The 15,752-nt window shown below is 36.8% G+C and overlaps 1 protein-coding gene across 12 annotated transcripts in view; it reads left to right on the forward strand.

Moving 5' to 3' along the window:
- The window catches only part of MYCBP2 (MYC binding protein 2), a 261,465-nt gene that overhangs the window by 26,428 nt on the left and 219,285 nt on the right, over nt 1-15,752 (forward strand). For all 12 annotated transcript variants that reach the window (XR_006271202.1, XM_043477949.1, XM_043477938.1 and 9 more), the window contains exon 2: nt 7,989-8,064. Coding sequence is in view for 11 of the 12 variants with exons in the window: in XM_043477949.1 (XP_043333884.1) it covers nt 7,989-8,064 (76 nt within the window). In the remaining variant the exon portion in view is untranslated. The remainder of the gene's footprint in view (nt 1-7,988; nt 8,065-15,752) is intronic.

Below are 15,752 nucleotides of genomic sequence, written 5' to 3' on the forward strand. Positions count from 1 at the left end.
TGCTTCTGTTGGAATGATCATATTTCTCCCTTATTTCCCTTATTCAGCATAAGGAGAAACTTTAAAAAATAAATTTGGCATTTTATTTCTTATCCTTTTTATATGTTAATGGACACTGAAATTATTTTTAGGTCAGTGGTGTTTTTTCCTCATATTTTTCTATTGAGATATGTAGTTTACATGCCATAAAATCGAACTTTTTAAGGTATTTAATTTACTTATTTTTAGTGTATTCACAACGTTGTGCAACTGGAACATTTTTATTCACCCTACAAGTAAATCCTGTATCCTTTTGTTGTCATTCCCTGTCACCTTTCCATCTGCCCCTAGCAACCTGAGTAAGCAACTTACAGTTTCTATGGATCTGGACATTCATCTAAATGGGATCATACTGTTTGTAATCTTTTGTGGCCCTTGCTTCTTTTCATTTAGCATAATGTTTTCAGGGTTTATCCAGAATGTAGCATGTGTCTACTGCATTCTTTTTTATGGCTGAATAATATTCTATTATATGCATGTGCCACATTTTGTTTAATCTGTTTATCAGCTGATAAACATTTGGGTTGTTTCCACTTTTTTGCTATGTAGTATTTTTGCTTTTATGTTCATGGGAGATACTGGCCTGATATTTTCTTATTTCAAAGTGTCTTTTTCAGACTTTGGTATCAGAATTATGCTATCCTCATAAGATGAGCTGGGAAATGTTTTTTTCTTTCTATATTCTCTGGAAGAATTAGTCTAAGACTGATGTTTGCAAGATTGTACCAGTGAATTCTGTGTTTTGAGGAATTCACTGTTGAAGCCATTTGAGTGTAGTTTTCTTTGTGGGAAGGTTTGACTAGGGATTTAGTTTCTTTAACAGACATAAGACCACTCAGACATTGTGGTTTTTTTTTCCTTGTGCAGTGTTGAGAAGTTATTTTGTCCTTTTACCTAAGTTGTGAAATTTAGGGGCAGTATCTGTAGTAATGTCCCCTTCCTTATTTATTTCTCACATGGGTAATGTGTGGTTTTATTTTTTCCTGACCAATCTTGCTAGAAGTTTATTAGATTTATTAATCTATTCAGAGAACCGGTTTTGACTCCTTAATTTCCTCTGTTTCACTGATCTCTGCTCTTATTTTAATTTCTCTCTTTCTACATTCTTTACAGTAAATTGGCTTTCTTCTTTCTAGTTTCTCAAGTTGTAAGCCTACATCATTTACTTTCAATTTCTTTTTTCATCGAATGCATTTGTATGCAAAAAACTATGTGTTTTCTCAAAGTACTGCATTAGTGACATTCCCCAAGTTTTGATATGTCATGTTTAATTTTTATTCCATTGAAGATATTTTCTAATTTCCATTGTAAGGTCTCCATTATAGCTCTTTGATCTGTAGGTTATTTAGAAATCTGTTTTTTAAGATTTCCAAATATTTGAGAATTTCATAGTTTTTTTCCTGTTGTTGGTTTATAGTTTAATTTTTTTGTGATCATTGTCCTTAAAAATTTGTTGAGGCTTGGTCTGTGGCCCAGCATATCATCTATTTTGGAAAATAGGCTATCGTCCTTAAAAAAGAATACACATTCTGCAGTTGTTGGATGTGATTTTCTATGTCTGTTAATTAGGTCAAGTTGATTAATCATGGTTTTACATCTTCCTACGTGCATACTGTTTTGTCCTCTATTTGTTCTATCAGTTAGATAGAAAGATGTTAAATTCTGATCTTGTGACTGTGGATTTGTCTTTTCTTCTTTTAACTTCTCTCAGTTTTGCTTTCTATATGTTGAAGCTATGCTGTTGCTGTTATATGCATTCACATTTAGGATTTTTGTGTCTTCTGCTGCATGGACCTTTCAGCTTTGTGAAATGTTCTGCTCATCTCTGACAACACTTTTTTTTTTCTGACAACACTTTTAGCCTTAAAAATTACTTCATCAAGTATATAGCCACACCAGGTTTTTTGGAGAGGCCAGTGAGTGTGTGCAGGGTATATCTTCTGCAATCCTTTTCTTTTAGTCTGTGTCCTTTTATTTAAAATTTTGATGTTGCAGTTTTTAAAGGAAGTCTTTTCTTTCGTACTTCTTATAGTATTGGTGTACTGATGGGAAATTATGTCTGCTTCTGTGGATCTGAAATCATCTCTGTTTTTTCTTCATTATAAAAAATACTTATTTATTGGCTGTGCTGGTCTTCATTGCTGTATTTTCTCTAAATGTAGCAAACAGGGGCTCTTCTCTAGTTGCTGCGCGAGAGCTTCTCACTGTGGTGACTTCCCTTGTGCGGGCCCAGGCTCCAGGGCATGTGGGCTTCAGGAGCTGCCACACGAGGGCTCAGGAAATGCGGTTCTTGGGGCTCTAGAGCCTTGGCTAGTGTTTGTGGTGCTCAGATTCAGTTGCTTCACAGCATGTGGGATTTTCCAGGACCAGGGATCAAACCTGTGTGCCCTGCATTGCAAAGTGGATTCTTAACCCCTGGACCACTAGAGATAAGCCCTATTTCTGTGTTCATTTTTAAAGGATATATTTGATAGATACATAATTCTAGGTTGCTAACCCTCCCATCCTTCCCTCACCCCGAGCACTTTCCAGTGCACAAAAAATAGAAGCTGTCAGTCTTCAAATGTTTTTTTTCCCCCCCTCTGGCTACTTTTAAACTTTTCTCTATCTCCTTTATCTCAGCAGTTTGACGGTGTCAAACAGTTGGTATGTCTAGATGTGGTTTTCTTTTGTGTTTTCCTTCTTAGAATTCCCCGAATTTCTTGAATCTCTAGGTTGATTTCTTTCCTTACTTTTGTAAAAGTATCGTCAGTTGTTTCCTCGCATATTGCTTTTGTTCCATTCTTTATTTTCTCTCTTTTTCTGAGATTGCAGTTACATGAACATGAGACAGTTTGGCTATGTCTCACATGTTTCATACCCCTTTGTTCATCACATTCTTTTCTCTGTGCTTGAGTTTGGATGATATTTTTTCTTGGCTTGTCTGCGAGTCAGTGAATTCTGTTTTCCTCTGCTCTGTTCTGCTCCTAGAGTCTTCTGACAAGTTCTTAATTTCAGGTATTGATTTTTTTGTTCCAGGAAGTCCACTTGGCTTTTTCTTTAAATGTTGAAAATTGCATCATTTCATCCATTTTGTTCATCTCTGCATCTAGGTCAAGTCCTTGCCTCCCAGTGTCTGGGTTATCTTGAATCTACCTAACTGTCTTTCTCTTGACTGTCACATTATTTTGCTTCTTTGGATGTCTCTTAATATGTTTATTTTGTATCTCACATTTTATGTAAAAGAACAGTGCATTTATTTCAGATGATAAGGATTGTTTTTTATTATGTAAGACAGATAGGGTGAGATATTGGCTGCCTCAGTTCAAATCAGAGATTGAGTAGATTCCTCCAGCTGCCGAGAGCGGTGGGATATTGACCCTACCCTTTTGGCTCAGCCCCCTCATTTCTTTCTTGAGTGCCCCATCACTAAGCAGATGTACTCTCAGATGTCCTGGGTATGTATTTGGAGCTTTTCTAGATGCCAGTCTGTCATCCCAGCCCATGCAGACATCTAAGGCACCATAGTTTTGGTTTCCTTTAGTGAATTCAGTCCTCACTTATACCCACAGTCTGCAAATGCCCTCATGCAGGAAGATGCCAGTGATCTCAGCTCTTCTGGGAAGTGCTCGTCCATATCTGGATTCATCTAGTTCCCCTGTTGCTTCCAGACCTTTCTTGTGTTAGTCCAGTTTTTGAAGGAAAAGCAATGACTTGCTCCTATCTGCTATCTTTCTTTAGTAAAATAGAAGTGAAAGTCAGGAGTTTATCTTTGCAGAAAGAAAAGGCAGATAATTTTCAGAGTGCTTATTTGTATAAGCATAGTGATGTTTTGAATAGTTTTATCTGTGTTGCATACTAATAGTTACATTTTTTCTTCTGATATGAGCCTGTTTATCAAAATATACTCTAGGCCAGGGTCAACAAACTGTGGGCCACAGACCAAATGCAGCTCAGTTCCTTTTCTGTACGTCTTGTGAACTAAGACTGGTTTTTACATTTCTAAAATGAACAGATACACATCAGTCAGTCAGTCAAAGGAGAAAAATGTCTTGTGGCCCATGAAAATTGTATGAAATTCAAATTTAAGTATTATGAAATCTCAGTTAGATTGTTACACTCAGTGGCTCAGTCAGGTCACTCTTTGTGACCCCATGAACTGTAGCCCACCAGGCTCCTCTGTCCATGGGATTTCCCAGGAAAGAACACTGGAGTGGGTTGCCGTTTTCTCCTCCAGGGGATCTTTCCGACCCAGGGATCGAACCCGTGTCTCCTGCATCTCCTGCACTGACAGGCAGGTTCTTTACCACTAGCACCACGACCACCTAATCCATTACTGTGTTGTCTGTGACTGCTTTCATGTTAGCAGATGATGAGCAGGTGTAACAGAGATCTTACGGCCCACAAAACATAAAATATTTGCCATCTGGCCCTTTTTACAAAAAAAAAAATTTGCTTATTCATGTCTCAGACCATAGACTCAGGAATTTTTCACTTCTCATTTCTAAGGGAAATTGAACAAATGATTGAAACCCTCTTATTCCATATGTTCTTTGAATTTTGACTTATTTAGATACTAGCATTTTAGAGTTAGAAGGAACTTCAGAGATGATCTCCTTTAACCTTTTATTTTGCAAACAGAGAAACAGATTTAGAGTTAGTGAAGTTATATAAAATTATGGCTGATTTTTGTTTTGTTAGAAAATAGACTTAGTATTAAATGGATATAGAAACTAATGATATGTAACGTGGAACAACTTGCAAAATTTATTTGTTCTTGTTGCAGAAGTATTTGGTTTTACTGAACTGGTAGCTAGTAAGAGAATTTTTTCTTTGGAATCTTTAAAGTAAATATTTTAAAATAAATATTTAAAGCATGTTAATAACCTTTGCCTTTCATTACCACCCATAATTCTTCCAAATCTCATGGGTATGAGGTTCTTTTTGTAAGAAAACTAAAAATCTTATAGTACCAATTCCAGACATTCTTCATTAAGCTCCTATTGATTTAAGATTTAAAGTCCTAAATCATCAAAAATTCCATGGTGAAATGTTAATGTGTAAGGCTTATTTCTAGAGTTTTTCTTTGGTCTATCCATCCTTAGATACCATGAAAAGTTTAAGTTGAGTTCTGAAATGCAGTGATACAGTAGGATGTTGTATTACTAATAAATAGCATTTTTATTTTCTAAGTTTAACACAGATTTCCTATCTATAATTTTTGGCTTTTTACTAGGTTTTTTTTGACAACCGTCTACTTCTAAAACAAGCCACATCAACCAAAAACACAATAAAATCAATTTGTGGGGACTTGGGGACAGCATCAGATGATGTGTATATTTAGAATTGATGGGTCCAGATTTATTAAAATTGTTATAACTAATTAGATGCTAAATGCATAAAAATATTTTAGGAATACATATAAAGTCATTTGAACTTTAAGGAAGTCCATTATACAAAACAGACAAAAGTGTTGGTGTATGCTTTGGAAAATTTAAGTCCGTGATAAATAGGCTTCAGGAAATCCATCTTAATTTGGAGATATATATATGTAGACACACACACATACATATGTGTATATATATATATATTCTGTTTTTCTGATGATTGGTTTTTGAATGAACCTTGATGCTTTTCTAAATTGTATATAAGGGGTTACTCTTTTAATATTTACTTATTTCTTTTGGTCAAATAACTGATTTCACTTACATAAACTTGAGTATAAAGGAAAGTTGATTTTCTAAACCACACATGAGAAAATACTCATTACTTTTCATCACCTTATTTATTCGTTTGGTATTTCTTAACATCCATGATGTGTCAGAGACTGATGCAGATGCTAAGAGGGAAAATGTTGAAATAGATGGTTTTTGCCCATAGTCGAGTAGGTTATGTGAGCAGGTCTGTCTGTCCACCTGTCCACGGGTAGAGCTTGATACTGTTACTCTCTTTCTCTTGTCTTTGGTAGCATACTGTGGTGGGGAAATCCCATGTGCGTAGGTGATTTCCATTGCACGAAAATCGGAGGAAAATAATCCCATGGATAATTCCTTAAAGGGCGTTTCTGGCTAGATATCCTTTAAATGTACTGGCCTATCGATGAGTCCATCCTTGACACTCCCCTTATTTTATTCCAAGGCTGGTAGCTGTAGCTCTGAAATTCTTTTCTCCCTGGCCTCTCTCCTTCCTCCCACTTTCTCTTAAAGTAGTTTGAGCACTTTATCTCAGACACTTTTCTGAGCAAAGATGTTGAAGCAGTGAGCAAGAACGATGTGGCCTCTGAACTCTTGAAGCTTACTTCTTGGTGCAAGTGCACTAAATAGGTAACTCGAAGCACAATTGCAGTTGTGGTTACGTGATGAGACACAAGTATAAGATGAAGTGAAAATCCATGTTAGGGAAACTGGCCCAGTCTGGGACATTCTGAGTAAGTGACACTTACACTGGGGCCTCAGAGATGAATAGGAGTTAGTTAGCAAGAGATGTGGGGTAATATTCCAGGAAGACTTCATGAGAGCCCTAAGGAGCCTAGCAGATTCAAACAGCTGAAAGAATAGTCCTTGTGGCTAGAATGTGATGAACAAGTTGGAAAAGGATACAGAATGAGGCAAGTCAGATCTTGGTAGAGAATCTTTTAAACCAGGTCAGTGCTTTTGGTCTTTATGGGAAAGTACTGAGAACATATTGATAGAGTTTGTAGTGGGAGAATTACCTATTCATTTTTTTTTTTTTTAAGTTGACCGAGTTCTTATCTGAGACATGGATTTGCATGAAGTTTTACGCAAGTTTTTTTTGATTTTATGAAGTTTTTACACTGGTCCAGGCAGGAAGTAGTGGTAACTTAGATTATTAGCTTATCATCAGTAGAGCTGATGTAGATAGATTTAAGAACTATTTATGATATCTAATAAGATTTTGTGGTTAGTTTAAAGTATGAAGCTGAAGCGTGAAGTTTCCATGTTTGTTCATGTGTATTTTGTTGACATTTTAGTATCTTGAATTCAAACATTTCAAAATCAAACTTATTTTTTCCTTTTGCGAACTAATCCTTCCCTTGAATTTCTCTGTTTTGTGAATGACATTCCTACCTCCAAGTGACCTAGCCTTACAGTTTTTGTTTTGGTCACACTGCGTTAGTTACCAAATGTTAAGGACCTGACCTCTGTAGCATCTAGGGTCTCCTCCTCCTTCTCCTTCCCATCTCCTCCTCCTCTTCATCTTTTGTCTTTGTTATAGCAGTAGCATCCTTCTGTTGGATCATTCAACTGTGATTTTCATTCAAGTCTCAGAGTTCCTTGAGGACAAGAACTCTCTTTTTCATCTTGTTTTTAGTACCTGGCAGTGTGCACTTCAACAAGGTAGACATGAAAAATATTAAATGAGATGAAAACAAAGCATGTTCCTTGATTCTTATTTCTTCCACTATAATTCTTCTTCTTTGCCACATTAAAAAAATTTTTTTTTTCTCAAAGTCATTAAGGGACTTTCTTTTGCTTAAAGGATACTTTGATCTTAGGGCTGTGAGGTAATGAAAACCTGGATGCTGTATATGAGGAGTGTATGAGTTGGGGTTTTCTTAGAGTAAGTTAGTAAAAATGGACTCCTGAGCTTTATTGCATTGTAGTCCTCACGACTACAAAGAGCAGATTTTTCTGGGAAGGAAACATAACTGATATTTATTAGCTGCCCTGCTGTGGAATAAAGTGTTAACAATTTCATTTGATGCCTTTTTACATTTTTTAATTTTAGAAAAGTATTTTCAGAATTCACATTTTAAACTATAACATATATTTCTTAGCTATCCAGTATTGTGCTGTCTTATCAATAGCTCTGTTGTATGTTAGTATCTTGTATGTACACCTAGAGTATATATCATTTCGTAATTCTGGGAGTACCTGTTTTTAATAGCTTTATATATTCTAAATATGAACTTCCATCATTCTTTTATTCCATTTTTTTTTAATTTTTAGGAATAAGAAAATTTTAAATAAGAAGAAGTTGAAAAGAAAACAGAAGAGCAAATCAAAAGTGAAGACAAGAAGCAAGGTAAAACTGTTAGTAATTTATAAGGAATAAGGACTTTTTCATACAATAATTTGAATAAAAATACAAAAGCTAGAAAGGTAAGAGGTACAAACTACTGTGTATAAAATAGATAAGCTATAAGGATATATAATACACCACAGGGAATACAGCCAATATTTTATAACTGTAAATGGAATATAATGTTTAAAAATTGTGAATCACTGTGTTGTTCACCTGAAACTTATATAATATTGTACATCAACTACTTCAATAAAAGCAATAAGATATGAGTATAATCATTTCTGTGCACTAAAGTAATATTTAAAGCCCCTTATCATGTGATCACACTGTTTAATTTTATCTTTTTGGCGTTTTTGACCGGAGACCTGCAAGTTATTATTTGCAAACTGAAAATTATTTATTATTTATTCCTGTTATCTTTGGTCAGTCCTTTGGGGGAGGATGTCTGTTTCTCTTCTGTTTTTCATTCTGACTCCATGTACTAGAAACCAACTGAAATTGGCTTGTGAGTTGGGACTTGGTTTCAAGTTTGTCATATACGTATGCATACATTATGAATTAGAGAGTATATTGGTGCATGTATATTGTTCTGAACTTCTTTTGACTGTTGGTGGCTGTACAAAAGAAAAGGTAATAGAGAATATTTGAACTTGGTGGTACCTTAAGAGATCAAGGATCCATTTTCCTACTTAATGCAGATTTCTTCTCTATAAAATCCACCTAGTTTTTTCTTAAACATTTCACTTTCTATAAAAGAGTCTCTTTTCTAATGGACAGGAGGAAGAGAGAAATCCTAACTATGATTTCTGAGGAGCTCTACTTTTGGTTATAGAAACAGTTACTTAGCTTGGGTTGTATAGCATATTTAAGTTCTATAGACAGTTGTTTCCTGCCCTTTTTAGTGAGTGTTCTTGCTCCTGTAGCTGAAAGAAATCTACTTTGAAGTAGTAAACCAAAAATAAAAGGATAGGGGATGGAATTGATCCTTTGGACCCAGGGATTATAATAATATCATCGAATCTTCTTGCTTCTGTTTTCCTCTGAGTGTGAGTTTATTGCCTGTGGCTGAGGACTAAGGCTGCTGGCCGCTCCAACTTTATTTCCTCTAGGCAAAAGGCAATTTCTTCTACTAGTTGTGGCAGAAAATCTCGGATAGGGTTTTTAATTGACCTGCATTATTCACTTTGATCTTGAAAATGGGGTACTTTGATTGGTTAGATTCTGAGTTACTTTTGTAACCTTGTAATGGATGGTGGGTGAGCACCTTGATGAACAGCCTATGTGGAATGTGGTTGCCCTAAGGAAACTGTTACTGCGTGGGCAGATAAATAATATATGTTCAAGGTATCACATCTTACTACTTCTGTTTTGGGAATAGAAGAGGGAAGTGAAAGTGAAGTCGCTCAGTCGTGTCCAACTCTTTGTGACTCCATGGACTGTAGCCCACCAGGCTTCTCCATCCATGGGGTTTTCCAGGCAAGAATACTGGAGTGGGTTGCCATTTCCTTAAGTGGAGAGTATTCTTACTATCTTGATGTATGGAAACCTTTAACGAATATTTATACATAGTCATTCAGATTTACAATCTCTACCCCTTTTCAACTTTTTGGTGCTATGTGCAGAGTCTGAGTATGGGAATATTGAAAATCTTTTAAAGTCCTTTTTAAGGTTTCATTTGTTGATTTTCCTAAAAGTGGTGGCATGTGATATCTAGGAAGAGATAAATGTCAAAGTCTTTTTTCTCTTTCAATTCTGTCTCTAGCTAGCTTTGTTTCCTTAATAATTTATCTTTTTTCTGTTGGCCTTTAGGTTTTCTATCTACTTTTTAGGAGCAGCTTGTGATAAGAATGATATTAAAAAAAACTTCATTCAGTTACTCCTTAGACTTTAATTACGGACTCTCTGCAGACCTTGTGCTGGGTATTTGGGTTGCAAAGATGAGTAGGAAACATTTCCTGTTCATGATGAGTGTATAAAGTGGTGGTGTTCGTCTCTGTCCTCTGTTACTATTTCTGGACTATTTTTTCACCCACCTTCTTTTTGTAAAAATTACTTTTTAAGTGCTATTTAGCTATACTAATTCATCTTCTTTATTGCTTTCATTGGCCCCTCCATTTCTCCATTAGCTATCGCCTTCATTTACTTTCCTTCTTATTTGGTATAGATACCACAGTATTTTTAGAAAAACTCTTGCTTAATCTACTGTATTAGTTCTTTATAGGTGCTATAACAAACTTCATGTTTTATATTTGGCTTAAAACAGCACAAATTATCTTACAGTTCTGGAAGTCTAAAGTCTCAAGTAGGTGGTCTCACTAGGCTATCCAGTGTCGGCAAGACTGTGCTCTTCCTGGAGGCTCTAGGAGAGAATTCCTTTCCTTGCCTTTTCCAGCTTCTAGAGCCTGCATTCCTTGGGTTCTGCTTCCTTCCATCTTCACAGCCAGTAACTGTCGGTTGAGTCTTCTCATGCTACACTACTCTGACCCTTTCCTGTGTTTATATTTCTTTCTCCAACTGTCTTGCCACCCTCTCCCATTTATATAAACCATTGGGATTACATTGGCTTCCCTGGTGGCTCAGCTGGTAGATACGCCTGCGATGTGGGAGACCTGGGTTCGATCCCTGGGTTGGGAAGATCCCCTGGAGAAGGGAAAGGCTACCCACTCCAGTATTCTGGCCTGGAGAATTCCATGGACTCTATAGTCCACGGGGTTGCAGAGAGTCGGACACAACTGAGCGACTTTCACTTGGGATTACATTGGGCCTACCTCAATAATCCATAATAACTCCCCCCATCTCAGAATTCTTAAACACATCTGCAGGCTCCCTTTTACCATCTAAGGTGATGTACTCACAGGATCTGGCGTGGGGGGAGATGTTTTTGGAGGCCGTTATTCTGACCGCCACATCTGCCTTTCCTCATTTGTACATCTGTTGGATTTGTCTGACTAAACTCAGTCCTGGAGCTTCCCTCCTGCTCAGTGGTGAAGCATCTCCTGCCAGAGCAGGAGACACGGGTTTAATCCCTGGTCCAGGGAGACCTCACCTGCTGCGGGGCAGCTAGGCCCATGTGCCGGAACTACGGAGCCCGTGCTCTAGAGTCGGGGAGCTTCAGCCACGGAGCCCACGTGCCACACCGCTAAAGCCATGTGCCTGGAGCCCACGCGCTGCAGCCAGAGAAACCGCCGCAGTGAGAAGCCCGTGCGCCACAGCTAGAGTAGGCCCCGCTCACCACAGCAAAGCCCCAGCACGGCCCCCGAGAAAGCTCAGTCCTGCACAAATGCAGCTGTCTTTCCCTGCGGGTGAGCGCCTCCTGCGAGGGAGGTAAACGCGGGTTTATTGACGGCAGTACCCTTTCACGATTGCCAGCATCGAATGAACCGTCCATAGCCAGGTTATTTTTATTTTTTCTGGTCAAATAGTTCTTCCATTTTTCCTGTATCTTTTTCAGTCCTTTGCCATTCGTCTCAAACTTGTGATAAATTCTGCTCTCCAGCAAATGACTTCACTTTCTTATAAAAGAAGTCAAATCCATGACACAGGACACTTCCTCAAATTCCTGCTATCAAATATATTTATCCTAGATCAGGTTCCTTAATGGCAGAACCTGACACTGTGAGTTTTGAAGAATACAATCATGGTTTAGAAAGTTTCCATTATCCCTAAGGCTTTCCTTATCCTCTGCTGCATTCCATACCCCCCACTCGCCCCCCCCAACCCCCAGTTACAGCCTTGAATCTGTGCAACTGCAGATACACTTTCCATCATTATAGATTAGTTTTCATTTTTTAGAATTTCATGTAAATGTGGTCATACTGGGTACACTCTTGTATCTGGCTTCTTTCCCTCAGCATAATGATTTTGAGTTGTGTTGATGTTTTTGTATATATTAATAGTCTTTCCTGTTTTTTTTCTTTTCTTTTCTGATTAGTATCCCATTGTTTGTATATATCCCGATTTGTTAATTCACTCACTTGTTGATGGGCATTTTGGTGGTGTTTCCAGTTTCCAACCATTGTGAATAAAACCACTATGGACATTTGTGTACTAGTCTGTGTGTGGGCACACGTTTTTGTTTTGGGGGGGAGGGTAAATACCTAGGTTTGGGATGATTAAGGTGGTGATGACTTTGATTTCGAGAGGACTCATAAGACTCAGAAGCAGTTTACAATAATGGCTAAGATTTATTACAACAAGGAGTACAGAGTAAGCAGGAGGAAAAATAAATGCATTGTTGGTTAGGGAGTAACGACGTAGGCCTCCTGGTCTTTCCTTGTTGAGCGCACAGGCCGTGCTTTTTCTCTGGCAGTGAAACACAGCAGTCTATGTGGAATGTTTCTGTCCAGGGAAGCTCACGTGAGTCTTAGGACCTGAGACTTTTGTGGGGATCTGGTCACATAGGTATATCCTGATATGCAGCCAGCTGCAGCAGGTGAGACTTAGGTTCACTTTGTCAATCCTGATGTTTCTGCAAAGCGGTTGGACCAGCTAGTGGGTAAGGTCTGTTGTTGTAGGAGTATGTAACAGAATCATCAATACCTAACATAAAGAAAGCTCTCTAAAGACTCCATTCCCAAGTGTTGGCCATGGGACAGTGATGATTCCCTTGGAGAAATACAGAGAATAAACAGTGTTAACTCAGTGTTAACACTTCCTCACAGGTGGCGTAATAGGTGGGTGTTTAGCTTTTTGAGAAACTGAAAACTGTTTTCCAAAGTGACTATTCCATTTTCTGTTCCACCAATAGTGTGTGAGAAGTTTAATGGCTTTATATATTTGCAAACACATGATCTTGTTAGTCTTTAAAATTTTAGTCATTGTTTTCTTTAATACATTGATTTTATTCTTTTTTGTAAAAGAAAGGGGCATTTAGAATCATAGCTGAAATGAATGATTTCAAATCTGTTAAAATGATTTCCTATGAAATAATTATGGTCAAAGTTTATACGCTAGGGAAAAAAATGCTCCTGAAAAGATACCACTGTCTTTCACCCTTTAAGAGTTACACAAAATTTTAGTCATTCTGATATAGGGGTATCTCACTGGTGTTTTACCTTGCTTTTCTCTCATGACTAATGATGTGTGAACATTGTCATCATCATCATATGATAAGCCTTTCACCAGTTATGTCTTTTTATTGTGAAATGTCTATTCAACTCTTGCCTTCCCTTTTAATAATTGTCTTCTTCTTATTGAATTCTCAGGGTACTTTATACATTTTAGATCAGAGTCCTTTGTCAACTGTGTTGCAAGTAATTTCTCCTGTTCTGTGGTTTGCCTTTTTTGTTTCTGTAGAGTTCTTTATAAGAGCAGAAGTTTTATAAATTTAAAGAATTGATTTTTCTTTTATGATTCATGTGTTTTGTGTTCTAGGTCTTTGTCTATAGATTTTCTTTTAGAGATTGTATAGTTTTAACTATTGCATGTAGGTCTGTGATCCATTTCAAGTTAATTTTTGTATGCAGTGTGAGATAAAAGTTGATGTTCATTTTTTCACATGTTGGTATTCAGTTGATCCAGCATCATTTCTTGAAAAGAATCTTTTTTCCTTTGAATTATCCTGGCATCTTTGTAAAAAATCAGATGACTATGTTTGTGTGAGCCTATTTCTGGAATTTATTTTGTTTAATTGATCTATATTTATACTAATACCATATGTCTTCAATACAGTAGTTTTGAAATAGATCAGATGTTTTTTAACTGTGGTTTTTTTAAAAAATTGCTTTAGTTAATTTAGGTTCTTTATATTTCTATGTAAATTTTAGAATCAGCCTGTCAATTTCCATTCTTAAAAAGCCTCTGGAATTCTTGTTGGAATTGCATTGAATCTGTAGGTTTGAGGGCAAGAATTGCCATTTTAATGATATGGAATCTTCTCATTGATAAATACAGTTTCTCTTATCACTTAAGTTTTTAATTTCTCTCAGTGAAGTTATTTTGGTTTTCAGTGGCCAGGACTTTTGCATACTTCAATTATTTTGTATCTTTGATGTTATTGTAAATGCTGTTATTTACAAATGTGTTTTTTAAAAATTTGAGATGATTATGATATGAATGCAATTGTTAGGAAATAATACAGAGATCCTATGTACCCTTTACCCATTTTCTCCCATTGGTAAGGTGTTGCATAACTGTAGTATTATAAATATCACTACCAGGAAATTAATATTGATACAACCTATGGATCTTATTTAGATTTCACCAGTTTTATATGCACTCATTTGTTTGTGTGTATTTAGTTTTATGCAGTTTTATCATATGTGGGTCTTTGTGACCATTACAATGAAGATGTAGAACAGTTCAATTGTAAGGATCTATTGTGCTACTTTTATGTAAACAAATACATTTCCAAATTTCACCCTCTCCTTAACCTCTGCGAACCACAAGTCTATTCTCCATTTCTATAATTTGTCATTTCAAAAATGTTATATAAATCGATTCAAGCAGTATGTAACCTTTGGAATTGGCTTTTTTTCCACTCAGCATAATTTTCTTGAGCTTCATCCAAGTTGTTGGCATATATCAGTAATAGTTTGCACCTTTTTATTGCTGAGTAAGTGTTCCATGGCATGGATATACTGCATTTTGTTTAACCCTTCACTCATTAAAGGACATCTGAGTTGTTTCCAGTTTTGTTTTGAATAAAGCTTCTATGAACGTTCATGTGCTGGTGTTTGTATGAACATAAGTTTTCATTTCTCTGGTATAAATGCCTAAGAGTGCAATTGCTGGATAATACTGTAAGTACATGTTTAATTTTCTAAAAAACTGTACTTTTTTCCTAGTCTCTGTGTCATTTTATACTATCAGCAATGCATGAGCAATCTAGATTTTCCACCTCTTCACCTGTTTGTGTTAATGTCACTATTTTTTATTCCAGCCTTTCTGATAGGTGTGTACTACCTCTCATTTAATTTTTTTAATTTGTATTTCCCTAATGGCTCATGATATTGAACTTCTTTTCTTGTGCTTCTTTGCCTTCTGTATGTCTTCCTCCATGACATGTCTGTTCATGTATTTTGCCCATTTTCTAATTGGGTTGCTTGCTTGCTTGTTTTTTACTTGTTGAATTTTGAGAATTCTTTATGTATGCTGGATGCTAGTCATTTGGGCTTCCCTGGTGGCTCAGATGGTAAAGAATCTGCCTGCAGGGCAGGAGACCTGACTTTGATCCCTGGGTTGGGAAGATCCCCTGGGGGAGGGCATGGCAACCCAGTCCAGTATTCTTGCCTGGAGAGTCCCCACGGACAGAGGAGCCTGGCGGCTACAGTCAGTCTGTGGGGTCACAAAGAGTCAGACATGACTGAGTGACTAAGCACCGCACAGCACAGTCATTTGTCAGATACGTGGTTTGCAAAATGTTTTCTCCCAGTCTTTAACTTTACTGATACTATTTTTTAAATGACATATTTTAACTGTTTACTCCTAAGATATAGATACATCACTCGTTTTTATATATTTAGACTTTGCTAAATCCACGCATTATTATTGCAAATGACTGTTTTTTTCTTTTCTGCACACTTAAGATTGTTTTTTATGTCTCTCACAAATAAAAGCATTTGATTTCTGGGAGATAATTTTCTTTGTAACTATACCTTTTATTTCTTTTTTTTCTGACTGATTGCAGAGGATAGCAGATCCAGCACTGTGTTGGGTGTGATTGCTGAGAGTCTGTGTCTTGGCCTTGC

The sequence above is a fragment of the Cervus canadensis genome, chromosome 9 (genome assembly GCF_019320065.1).
Source record: "Cervus canadensis isolate Bull #8, Minnesota chromosome 9, ASM1932006v1, whole genome shotgun sequence".
Taxonomy (NCBI): Eukaryota; Metazoa; Chordata; class Mammalia; order Artiodactyla; family Cervidae; genus Cervus; species Cervus canadensis.